General features: G+C 35.7%; 2 protein-coding genes across 3 annotated transcripts; one reads left to right on the top strand and one right to left on the bottom strand.

Annotated features, from left to right (window-relative positions):
- Positions 1–2135: 2135 nt before the first annotated feature.
- On the top strand, positions 2136–8286 carry LOC111780027 (potassium channel AKT1-like). Its single transcript, XM_023660282.1, has 11 exons — positions 2136–2546; positions 3096–3461; positions 3556–3613; positions 3697–4014; positions 4170–4415; positions 4537–4635; positions 4752–4784; positions 4896–5081; positions 5652–5852; positions 5977–6052; positions 6903–8286. The coding sequence occupies exons 1-11, from the start codon at positions 2359–2361 to the stop codon at positions 7751–7753; spliced, it is 2622 nt and encodes an 873-aa protein (XP_023516050.1). The 5' UTR covers positions 2136–2358; the 3' UTR covers positions 7754–8286.
- A 528-nt stretch (positions 8287–8814) lies between these two features.
- Positions 8815–11800, bottom strand: LOC111780029. 2 transcript variants are annotated; one of them, XM_023660284.1, is made up of 7 exons: positions 11627–11800; positions 11233–11478; positions 10863–10948; positions 10592–10738; positions 10016–10139; positions 9114–9400; positions 8815–9039 (listed from the first exon to the last, which is right to left on the bottom strand). In XM_023660284.1, the coding sequence occupies exons 2-7, from the start codon at positions 11408–11410 to the stop codon at positions 8947–8949; spliced, it is 915 nt and encodes a 304-aa protein (XP_023516052.1). In that variant the 5' UTR covers positions 11411–11478; positions 11627–11800; the 3' UTR covers positions 8815–8946. The 2 variants fall into 2 exon arrangements, with proteins under 2 accessions (XP_023516052.1, XP_023516051.1); XM_023660283.1 differs by having other exon boundaries at positions 11233–11441.
- Positions 11801–12182: the final 382 nt, after the last annotated feature.

The raw sequence follows: 12182 nt of genomic DNA, 5'->3' as shown, positions 1-12182 counted from the left end.
ACGTCGGAGAAAAGCTAGAAAGTTACATTCATTTAATTCACCGCCTCGATCTATTTTCCCTCTTTTAATTAACCTTTTTAATTAACTTAAAAAGACAAAATTATATTATCCAAGGTACACGTGTCAAAATTATATTTTTTTAAATCACGATAAAGTTTTATGCCTGTGTTTATCTCTAAATTATAAATAAGAGATAAATATTTATAAGAAATACTTTTATACTTTTATATTTTTGTTAGTTTAAATAAATCCGATTTAGGAGATGACATTGGAATAATGTAGCATTTACGCGGCATTCGAAATTGCTGAATTTTCCAAAAGAATAATTTAATTAAAATATGGTCCGAAATAATGTGTAAATTAATATTTCGAAAATAATTAATGTGTAATAAATAATTTATTTATTGATTAATTAGTGGAAGGAGAATTAACAGATGGGGGATTTAGATCCAAAGATATATAATGTTTGACTAGTCAAATCTGATCAATCAATAAATAAGAGAAATTCTTATATTGGTACAATAAAGTTGAAGTGTGACCTAAAATGGGGGGTTAATAACGCTACTATATATTCCTGATTAAATCCTTGAATTATCATATCCCCATCTTGTCTTTTAAATCATGGTGTTTCGTCTCCTTTTAATTGTGTTGATTTGATTTAAGAGTGTTCGAAAGATTATAATCAAAAGAATTCGATTAATTGAACTCAACCAGTTAGTTAGATTTAGATTTGAAGTGACTGGTCAAATTTATTATTAGATTGTTGTAATTTTATTTAATTCTATAGTTATTTTTTTTTTATTATTGGTTCTCTTATATAAAACATTTAAGTCTATGAAATGGACTTTGAATCAGTGTCGATATACCATGTTATACTTTGAATTTCATTTAAAACGAGAATGGATATATTGCTAATATACTAATGAAATACTTGAAATAATTATTTACTGATATATTATTAGTACACCCATGTTATATTTTAATGAACGTTGATATATTACTAGTACACGAACAAGAGGCTTAAAATGTAATTTGAACCTAAAATGTATTTTAAATAAATAATAATATACTATCACATGTAAATATTATAATTATAAGTCGATTTAAATGGAGGGTATATTTGCAAATTTCNAAAAAAAAAAAAAAAAAAAAAAAAAAAAAAAAAAAAAAAAAAAAAAAAAACTAATATTTTAGAGTGAGCGTGAAGTCGGTTGACATGCACGCGCGGTGGCAGTTAGCCAGGTAGTTGATTTTAAACTTTTCCCGTTTTCGTGCATCACGGATTTGCGGAGTTTAGATTGGAATTACGGGGTTTGCCTCTGCCAGCGTGGCATGGCGGTGGTTCCCTTCCTAAAGGGCATTTCCGGACTTTTATTTTTTAAAAGAAAATCGGTCAATCCTAATTATTATATAAATAATAAACATTTTTAAATATTCAAGATTTATTTCCTTTCGTTTTCTTTATTTTTTTTCCATATATTAATTGATTTTTTAGAAATTATATCCAAGTGTTTATTGTGTTATATTTTATTTACAGAAATAGAAAGTAAGCATTTATTTAAAAATCTATTTCAAGCACTGTTTGGCCAAATCTTTCTTTCTTTTGACACTTAAAATATAAATTATTTATCTTAAAACAAAAAATATTTTCGATTTTTCGATAATTTAATTTTTTTTATTCATTCTAAAATGTTAACCGACCTCGTAACTATCTTTAAACTGATGGTTTAAAGTTTAAAACAATTTCATTAGATACGACAGATGGTTTATAACTTTACGTTGACGAAAATATCTATAAATAAAATATTTTTTAAATAGAATTTTATTTAAAGATAAAAAGTTGCTTTTTACATTTAAGTCTAAGATGCAATTATGAAAACAGAGGTATAAGGATAAAAATCAACATACGCAACCAAATTTAAATGGTAAAAAACTGTTAATTTCCAAATATAAAGCATCATAATATTTAAAATATATTGTTCAATTTATGACCAAAGAAAGTAGAATTTTAATTCATAAAAATATATTATTNAAAAAAAAAAAAAAAAAAAAAAAAAAAAAAAAAAAAATTTGAAAATGGAATGCCCCACACCCTAAAACCAGACAAAAAGAACCCGAAAAGGCTTACGCGCGGCGAGACAGGGCTATCCTATATAATACAGCCAAAGGATCAGCGGCTTTCGAAGAGCTTGCAGTGCAGAGAGAAAGAGCCAAGGGGAACTGAGACGGGAGGATTTAAGGAACATGGCCACTTGAAGAAGAAAAAGGAAGAAGAAATTATACCCATAAACAGGGTACTGCAGAGATTTTTTCTTCTTTTTTTGTTTTGTTTTTGTGTTTGTTTGTGCAGTGTCAACAATGGATGCCGTCAGAAACAGAGGGCCTTTCAGGGTTTCTGTTTGTGGTCAAGAAGAGCTTGAGCAACTTTCCAGAGATGGCAGTCAGTTTAGCCTCAGCACTGGGATATTGCCCTCTCTTGGCGCTAGAAGCAATCGCAGAGTCAAACTCCGGCGTTTTGTCATTTCGCCTTATGATCATCGATACAGGTGACTTGATTTTCTTGAGAGTTTTTGGAATGACTTTTATCGCTTGCTTTGACTTCCATTCTGAATTTCACATGACTTTTTTAATTGCGTTTGAAAATTGGAAATATAAGGTCGCCTTGGATCTGGTGAACTATACTGCTGGCCTTGTTTATGTTCTCAATCCATTTATGTATCCGAATGCTCAGATTCTTATTGGTTCCATCTGTTCTTCAAGTTTTTGGGTTCCCTTGCGTGTGAATTTTCCCTCTCCATCTCCGCCTTTTTGTTTTAGGATCAACTGATTATGAGTTTCTTCCTATTCAAGGTTCATCTAAAACGTCAGATGGTTCGCTTAATTTTTTTTCTTTTTCTTATTAACACTTCCATAATCACTTTGTTTCAAGAGCACCGGACAGAATTATATAAATTTGTTTGGCACATGGATTCGAGGGGATGGATGTTTTAGCAAAATAAGAACTGATTAAGCCAATATTTATGCTTGTTTTCTCAGGGTGATGCATATCTTTCTCATTTTTCTGCAAAAAGTGGCTAAGCTTTTGTTATCTACAGGATTTGGGAGACTTTTCTCGTTGTTTTGGTGGTATATACAGCTTGGGTCTCGCCATTCGAGTTTGGATTCCTCAAGAAACCCCAATCTCCACTTTCCATTACAGATAATGTGGTTAATGGGTTTTTTGCTGTGGATATTGTTCTCACATTCTTTGTGGCTTACCTCGATAAATCCACTTATTTACTTGTCGACGAACCGAAGAAGATTGCTCTGAAGTATGCAAGTTCATGGCTAGTCTTTGATGTCATATCCACAATTCCTTCTGAACTTGCACATAAGATCTCCCCTTCACCTCTCCGTTCTTATGGATTATTCAACATGCTTCGTCTATGGCGTCTTCGAAGAGTCAGTGCTCTTTTTTCCAGGTACTAAGACTTTTCCTTTTACCTGTATTAGCAGAAACAAACATCTGTTCAACTTCAACCTCATGGTATTGTTTGCTTTCTTTCTTCTGAACAGACTGGAAAAAGATAGGAACTATAATTACTTTTGGGTTCGATGTGCAAAACTCGTTTGTGTAAGTTTACTTATTCGAATAGGATTGTGTTTTCAATATGCTAATAGGATCGTTCACTTATTTGTAGTCTATGTATTTTGCAGGTTACTCTGTTTGCGGTTCACTGTGCTGCATGCTTCTATTATCTCCTTGCTGCTCGTTATCATGACCCAAAAAGGACATGGATTGGAGCATCTATGGAGGACTTTCTTGAGCAAAGTTTGTGGATTAGATATGTCACTTCGATTTACTGGTCTATCACTACCCTAACCACTGTCGGCTATGGTGACTTGCATCCTGTGAATACAAGGGAAATGGTTTTTGACATCTTCTACATGCTTTTCAATCTTGGTTTGACAGCATACTTGATTGGAAATATGACCAACTTAGTCGTCCATGGGACCAGTAGAACTAGAAAATTCGTAAGTAGAAAAGTCTTGCTAGTTTACAAATGGCACTTAATACTTTAAAGGTCTAGATAATTTGTTTTGTTTTTTGGCTTAATTTCTTACTCATTTAGAGTATATTATACTAATTTTTCTTTTCTTTTCAATACCTTTTTACCCTTTTTCCTCAGAGGGATACCATACAAGCTGCATCTAGTTTTGCCCACAGGAATCAACTTCCTGTTCGTTTGCAAGACCAAATGCTTGCACATTTGTGTCTAAAGTTCAGAACTGACTCTGAGGGATTGCAGCAGCAAGAAACACTCGATTCCTTGCCGAAAGCCATCCGATCAAGCATTTCACATTATCTTTTCTATTCTCTAGTGGACAAGGTCTACTTGTTTCGTGGTGTTTCAAATGACCTAATTTTTCAACTGGTAATTGATGTCCTCAAGCTTTTAACCTAGATGATTATTCCTTTTATGCTGAGATTATTGATTTTACTAAGGTAACTAGCATGTTCTTACTGAAACTGATTGATTTGCTGAAATGTTAAAGGTTTCGGAAATGAAGGCAGAGTATTTTCCTCCAAAAGAAGACGTGATTTTACAAAATGAAGCCCCAACAGACTTCTATATTCTTGTCACGGGTGCTGTGGTAATTACTTAGTTATTTGATTATAGAAGCTTTTAAGTTACTGACCGGAGTATTCACTAAATTAACCACCAAGTTCAGCACAATCAAAGTCTAACGTTTGACACTTTTTTTCACAGGATTTGCTTGTTCTTAAGAATGGAGTTGAACAGGCAAGTCTGTTCATTGAAGCTCTTGGATTTTCTGAATGTTGGGTTTTTGAATTACCCATGTGGCCGTCCAAGGCAATTGATTTACTGACTAAACTGTTCCAATGTTTGCAGGTTGTTGGAGAGGCTAAAACTGGTGAACTTTGCGGAGAGATTGGGGTGTTGTGTTACAGGCCACAACTGTTTACTGTGCGTACAAAACGATTGAGTCAGTTGCTGCGTCTGAATCGAACGGCTTTCCTGAATATTGTTCAATCTAATGTTGGTGATGGGACTATAATCATGAACAATCTTCTTCAGGTCTGCTTTCTTTTTTCATTTATATTATGTGGGTTAACTAGAGTTACACACGGATTTTAATGGTCTCGTGAAAGGTATAAAGAAATGGAACAATATGTCCATATTTGAGTCATTTACAAGGCCATGTTTAACTAAGAAGCTCAAATACTTCAGATTGGCTAGTGTGTTCGTGGCAGACACTTGGACTATCTTGACACTCGTTGGACACGTTTCAGACACTTGTTAAAGCCATAGATGTCTTAGACACTAGTTGTGCGAAGTCAAAATAGGTCCAACATTTACTAGACATGCTTCAAAGCGTAAATTTGAGAGCAGAATACATTTTTAACTATTTTTTAATTATATAAATGCATAAACTCGTTGATTCTAACTTTCCTTCTTGTATAGAAATAATATATATTCTTAAAAGCGTAAATTTTAATAAACGTAGCCATGACTTTGTCCTAGATTTTAAAAAAATGATATGTTGCTGTGTTGTATCTGGGTCTCATATCCGTATCCGAATCTGTACTAATTAGATGTTTGACTTGTAAATTATCTACAATGACATCTTATTTTCCTGGTTGGCAGCACTTGAAAGACGTCAAAGACAAGGACCCCATCATGGAAGGAGTTTTGTTGGAGACAGAGAACATGCTAGCTAGAGGCAGATTGGACCTACCACTTAGTCTTTGCTTTGCAACACTTAGAGGTGACGACTTGCTTTTACACCAACTTTTGAAAAGAGGTCTCGATCCAAATGAATCAGATAACAATGGGAGGACTTCACTTGTGAGTTCAATTTTCTGTTGCTCATTAATTTCTTTATCAACAGATCATGCAAAAAGATTCACTGGTTTTTGCATATTCTCAACCCTTTTCCCTTTTCTTGGTTTCCCCATTTATGTAATACCAGCATATAGCAGCATCAAAAGGAAACGAGAACTGTGTGCTTCTATTACTGGACTTTGGAGCGGATCCCAACAGTAGAGGTACTTCTTTACCATGATAACCTGTTTTACTGATATTAGCAGACTCTGTCGTGGTTCTTCATGAGGAGCTGAGGAACAATTAATGAATTATAAAAATAACTTGAGAGATAATTTTCTTTAAAGCCATTTGCGTGCCATAAATAAAAAATTCATGAAAGGAAATTTTTTGGCACTGCGTTGACTTTCTCACCCCTCATAAGTATTTGCTGACACATTATGGGCAATTATTGTATTTCAAGTCAACTATCTCCATTTTTGTAAAATATAATTGAACAATGAGTACGTACTGAAATAAGCTGTGTGTTTTCCGAAGTTGACCTTCTAATATTCTTATCCAAAACCTTTCTGTGTTAATAAGAATTTGCTTTAGACTCATTTAGAGCCCATAAAAAATCTAGTCCAACTTGTCTCATTTCCCATTATAGTTGTCCTTAATAATGTAGAGTCCACGCTGGCATCCCATTTCTTATCATAGCTTGATAAACATATCATATATATATATAAGGCCATTGCAAACAATATATGCCTTATCACGTGGTTCATGTCTGTCGACTTAATATTTCACAATAATGTTCTGAGATTTGTATTCTTTATATTTATACATCTCCTGTGGATCTCTCTCTCTAGGATTACTTCTATCCTAAGGAACATATTAATATAATAATTTGGGTATGTAGAGACATGAACTGACAAACACATGGAATTATTGAAAGAATTCGTTTTCAGACGAAATTGAGGAGATGGAATTTGAGATGGGGATCCATGTTAAAGAATTCTGTTGCATAATTTGATTTAATGTATCCAAACAGAGTGGAAAGATGATTATTTTCCGTGTTCTCGCTTTTTACAGATTCAGACGGGATTGTGCCATTATGGGAGGCGATACTAGGTGGCCATGAGGCAGTAGTGCAGCTACTTATAGACAATGGTGCTAATCTCCGATCAGGAGATGTGGGTCACTTCGCGTGTACTGCCGCAGAGCAAAACAACCTCCAGTTGCTCAAAGAGATTCTCCAATATGGCGGAGACGTTTTGAGTTCCAGGAACAATGGAACGACTGCTTTACATGTTGCTGTTTGTGAAGACAACATTGAGATTGTCAAGTTCCTTCTTAAACAAGGAGCTGATATTGACAAACCAGATGTCCATGGATGGACTCCAAGAGATCTAGCAGACCAACAGGGACATGAAGAAATTAAAAACCTCTTCCAGACAATAAAAGAATCGAAAACTCAATCTGTCGTTGCCATTCCTGAGAAGCAGAAAGCGATTCGCTTCCTTGGAAGATTTACAAGCGAGCCTATGATTCTTCCTTCGCCTCAGGAAGGAAATGATGGTTCATGGGCGGGTCAATCTCGTCCACGACGTAGGACTAACAACTTCCATAACTCATTGTTTGGAATCATGTCAGCAGCACATACAGGCGAGAAAGACATGAGTTTTGCTGATCACCAAACCAGAGGAGAGAAATCTGGAACCAACCCAGCAAGGGTGATAATCAGCTGTCCAGAGATTGGCGAAGTAGCTGGGAAGGTAGTGCTGCTTCCAGAAAGCTTCAACGAGCTGCTTGAGATTGGTTCCATGAAATATGGGATTATGGCTTCAAAGGTATTGAACAAAGATGGAGCTGCCATTGAAGATATAGAGGTCATTAGGGACGGCGATCAGCTTATTTTTGTCAGCAATGGAGGAACCATGTAATTTCTTCCTTTTTGTTATGTTTTCTGTTTCGTTTTGAATCACTGAAAGCCAGAATTGTAAACGAAAGAGAAGCACTACTGATTGGATAGGAAGGTTTGCAAAGTGCAAAACATGTATATAGTGGCAAATTTGAATGCATCCTATCATTTTGACACCAAAACTAGTGGTGGAGAATTGAAAGAACTGATCTTCATCACTGATCGGATCTGCCGTAGACACCCGAGAGACCTCCACAAGGCAGACTCAAAGAGTAAGGGACAACAAACAAAGATGTTGCTTTCATTTCTCAAGAAAGCAAGTTCTTTAAAAAGGATGGGTAGGTATAGTGCACACCAGCCAAGTTAAGAAAAGGACTTCTTTGCCTTATTTTGAATAATAGTCAAGATGACGGGGAGCGCATTAGATAGTTACCTAAACCGATTTTTTCGGTACTCGGTTCCCCTCTCCTTTGGCAAGTGCTTCGTGTCACCGAATTTATCAAAAGCTTTCATTTTTGTACATCAATCTAAATTCACACAAACCGATTCTAAACCTTTTAGAATCGTACTTGAAAATCCATTATTTTGGCTGAGATGGTGTACATTTTCCCCTCCTAAAGTTGTTGATGAACAACTTTGTTGAAGGGCTAAGTTCTTGAAAATAATTAGTTCTGTGTTCGTGTCATTCCAAACAAATATTAAGCTAGTACGAGCAACATCAATCAACGAGTGGTTTCCAGTCCAACAATTGACCCGAATTTTAATTTTAAAAGAACATTAAAAAAATCTTGTCTTCAAACTTCACAAATACTCATGTTAACTAAATTTATCTAACAGGCAATAGCAGCATTCTTATATCAATCATGAGCAGACATTAAATTTCACCAAGAATGTATCTTAAGAATAACTATCTTCAAAAGAACAACAAATCTAAATGAATAATGTCACACGTGACATCGACTTCAGATTTGACAAATTTTCAATGATTTTAACCAAATTATGAACACGAAATCGAAGTACAGAACCTATTGTAAGCTTAAAAACTGAAACAGATGCTCAGAATGCGAGAAGGGGACAGTGAGAAAAGAGTTAAAATCTATTTTCCACATTGCTCATTCATAACAACGGTGTCAAGCAGATGCACATTGTATCATCTCAAACAAAAGAACATAACAAACAAAATGACAGAAACTGAACAACCTCATCTGCCATTCATTACAGAAGCTGTAGCATTTTCAAGTGCTGTTCGTGTTCGGGTTCCAATTTCGGAGGAGTATAACAACCATGAAGATCCTCCACCACGTATTCCTACAAGGAAGTGAAGTATAAAAACCAGCAACAGGAGGTTTTAAATCCACTAACAAAAAACGGTGGAACCTTACTTTAGTCAGCTCCCTTTTGGTGAGAATGTGGTAATGCCTTTGCCAGATTCTTTGAATACCCATAGTGGCAGCAAGGAAACCATAAGCTATGCCAAGGATTACAAAGATGACAACGAAGACAATAACAAGTGCAAAGCAGGCCTCCATAGACGCAGGGAAACAATCCAAGATGCCCCATCCATAGCAACAGTTGTGACAGCCAGCAACTCGTGGATCATTACTATTCAGGGAGGAACAATGTAGTATGAGGCCGAAGAATCCGAGCAGAACAAAGAAGGCCAGGACCCCTGATGTTATGAAAAATAAGCACATAGAAAGACATTAGTAAATCAAAACCATGAAACAAGTCATTGATTATGCGTATTTGATCTCGAACCGTTAAATTTGTCAAAAGAAATGGGCAAACAATGACATTTTTTCTTTTTTCTTTTTATGATAAACTTAATTTCTATTCAGAAGAATGAACGGACAAACCAAATGGAGAAGGCCACAAAAAGGGAGCAAACTACAGGAAGGGGTTCCATTCGAGTAAAATGAGACCTAACGAATAATTACAAAAGGACCTCGATATAGAGAATCTAACAAGAGCCAGAACATCATCGGATGAACTCAAACGTCCTGAAGATTCTATTATTTCTCTCGCCATTGAACCTCACAAAATAACACAAAACACAAAACACAAATGTTCACAAAAACAGCCATTTCTCACATTGACATTGATTCATATAAAAGAAGGAAACATTATCAAATTGAAACGGATGCTGAATCTCTGCTACTTTATCTTGAGCATGGACGAACAACAATACACAGGGAAGTCTGAATTTATCTATATGATAATCCGACACATCTCAGATCCAGTTCTTAAAGAAACAGCTGACTAGTTTAAATCAAAAGTAGCTTACCGATACAATAATAAAACGGAATAGGATGTTTGGACAGAATACGGTCCCATCCATCATTGAAAGAATTCCTGAATGCCCCATCTTTGTCCATAATATATGCATAACCACCCATTGCCGCTATTAACTGCAAAAAAAAAAGATGAATCCTCCATTATCTAACTAGACACCAAATCTTCCACAAAAGTTTATGTTCAAACATTTGTTCTTTACTTTTCTTTTGGGTTGATCGACATCAAGTGAACGAGACATGCTTAAATGAAACAAATTATTACAAATCCTTAAGAGTGAGAGCACCTTGTGAAAAAATACGAGAGTCAAAAGTTCCTTGCAAGCCTGAACAATTAAAAGTTGAATAACGAGTACACTTGACACGTTCTATATCGTTCTATTCTATAGGTCGTACAAATGTGTCCTTGAGTTCTATGGAAAACTAAAAGCTGAATATCCACATAGCAGCTTGATACTAATTACAAACGCAACCCTTGCTATTCATAAAAAGAGAATAGTAATGAAGTTCTTGATAAAAGGTTGGCATATTCAATAATAATTCTATGACGAACGTATAAGTCGACTCACAGTTTGTACAGCTAGAAATACAAGGAGGACATCTCTTGCCACAAAAAGCCTGAATTTAACTTTACGCCAAGAGTTGTCCTCAAATAAGGAAACTTGCAGGTGAAATTGGGCTTTGCATGTTGTGCAATGCGAGAAAGCAAACCCTTCCTGCAGAATTACAAGAATCCTTTCAGATTGATTAAGATCATAAGAAAAATAGAATAGGAAGCAATCAAATCCTTCATAGCCGAAAGCAGGAACAGCATAGAAGAACTCAAATAAAGAAATTTGCCTTAACGGAGCGCCAATGATCAAGACAAGATCGATGGACAAACTGCTGTGTGCCTTTGCACATGCATGGAGAAATCAGTTCATCTTCTGTAAAATGGAAAATTGCATTTGAGCCAAGTGGAAGAAGGTATTACCCCAGCAGCTATGAAAACAGAACTTACATGATTGTACAGCCATTAAAGACCAAACAAGATTCACTTTCCAGCAAAAACAAGGATTCAAAATAATTTGAAATGGATCTTCAATTCTTGTAACAATGATAGAAGTTGAGTTATAATCCAGTGGACTAAACAAAGGAATCACCCGCCAAGATTCAATGAAGCTAAAATTCAACAGAGCAATAACTTGTACGAAACTACGATGAAATTCACCTGGTTCGGCATCGCTCTCTAGGCAAATACGACAACAAGGAATGGAACCAGCTTCAGTATCCTCGTTCTTAATTTCATCAGAGGTTTCATGGGATGAATCGGGCTGATTCTCAAGCAGAGGATCAGAGTCACTAGGGGTTTGGCCAATTGATGACTCCAATTGTACTTCCCCTTTCATTGGTTATCTTCTTGCCCAGCCCTAGAACAAACTGAATCACAAATTCACAGAGATCGAAAACCAATACCCAGAATAAGAATTAGATATCTCGAAGTCAAATCATTGAGGAAACTACACGTTGGGGCTTCAGAGCATTCGATTCAACATGGGAAAACGGGTCAAAGTAATTGGAACAAACAGAAACAAAGACATTAGAGAGAGCTCCGTATTGAGTACCTGAAGTCGAGGAAAGATTCGGACTCGATTTTTCTGCAGATGCTGATCGATATTAATGCAAAGTACAATAAAAATGTTGAAGAAGGGCCTGCAAGTGCAAAGCAGATGGGATGTCTCCTTTAACGATTCCCCGCGCGGATGATGGTGATTCATAATGAGCATAATAATGATCTTCATATGAACCCACAAGATTTTCATATCCCCATTTTCCTCGTCTTTCCATTTGGGGCCTCGCCTCATCCGTAAATCTGTCAGGGAATGGGCTCGTCTGTTTTGGGCTCAAGGGATGAATTTCAGATGAACCCACAAGATTCATGATTTTGATTTGATGTGAGACGTTACTACCGACAGTTTTCCACCGATGAATCTCATCATATACAAAATTCAAAGTATTTTAGCAATTCTTCTTACCTTCAACACATCCCTGCCCCATACCTCGTCTCCATCCCATTCGTTGTTCTTCATACACACAAACAAGTTTTACTATTTAGCAGACTTCGATAATTCGAGAATAGACCATTTAATCGGGTTCTTATAAGAAATTAACTATTCAATT

The sequence above is a fragment of the Cucurbita pepo genome, chromosome LG18 (assembly GCF_002806865.2).
Source record: "Cucurbita pepo subsp. pepo cultivar mu-cu-16 chromosome LG18, ASM280686v2, whole genome shotgun sequence".
Taxonomy (NCBI): domain Eukaryota; kingdom Viridiplantae; phylum Streptophyta; class Magnoliopsida; order Cucurbitales; family Cucurbitaceae; genus Cucurbita; species Cucurbita pepo.
Note: the sequence above shows the minus strand (reverse complement) of the source record. Positions and strands in the feature narration are given on the sequence as shown.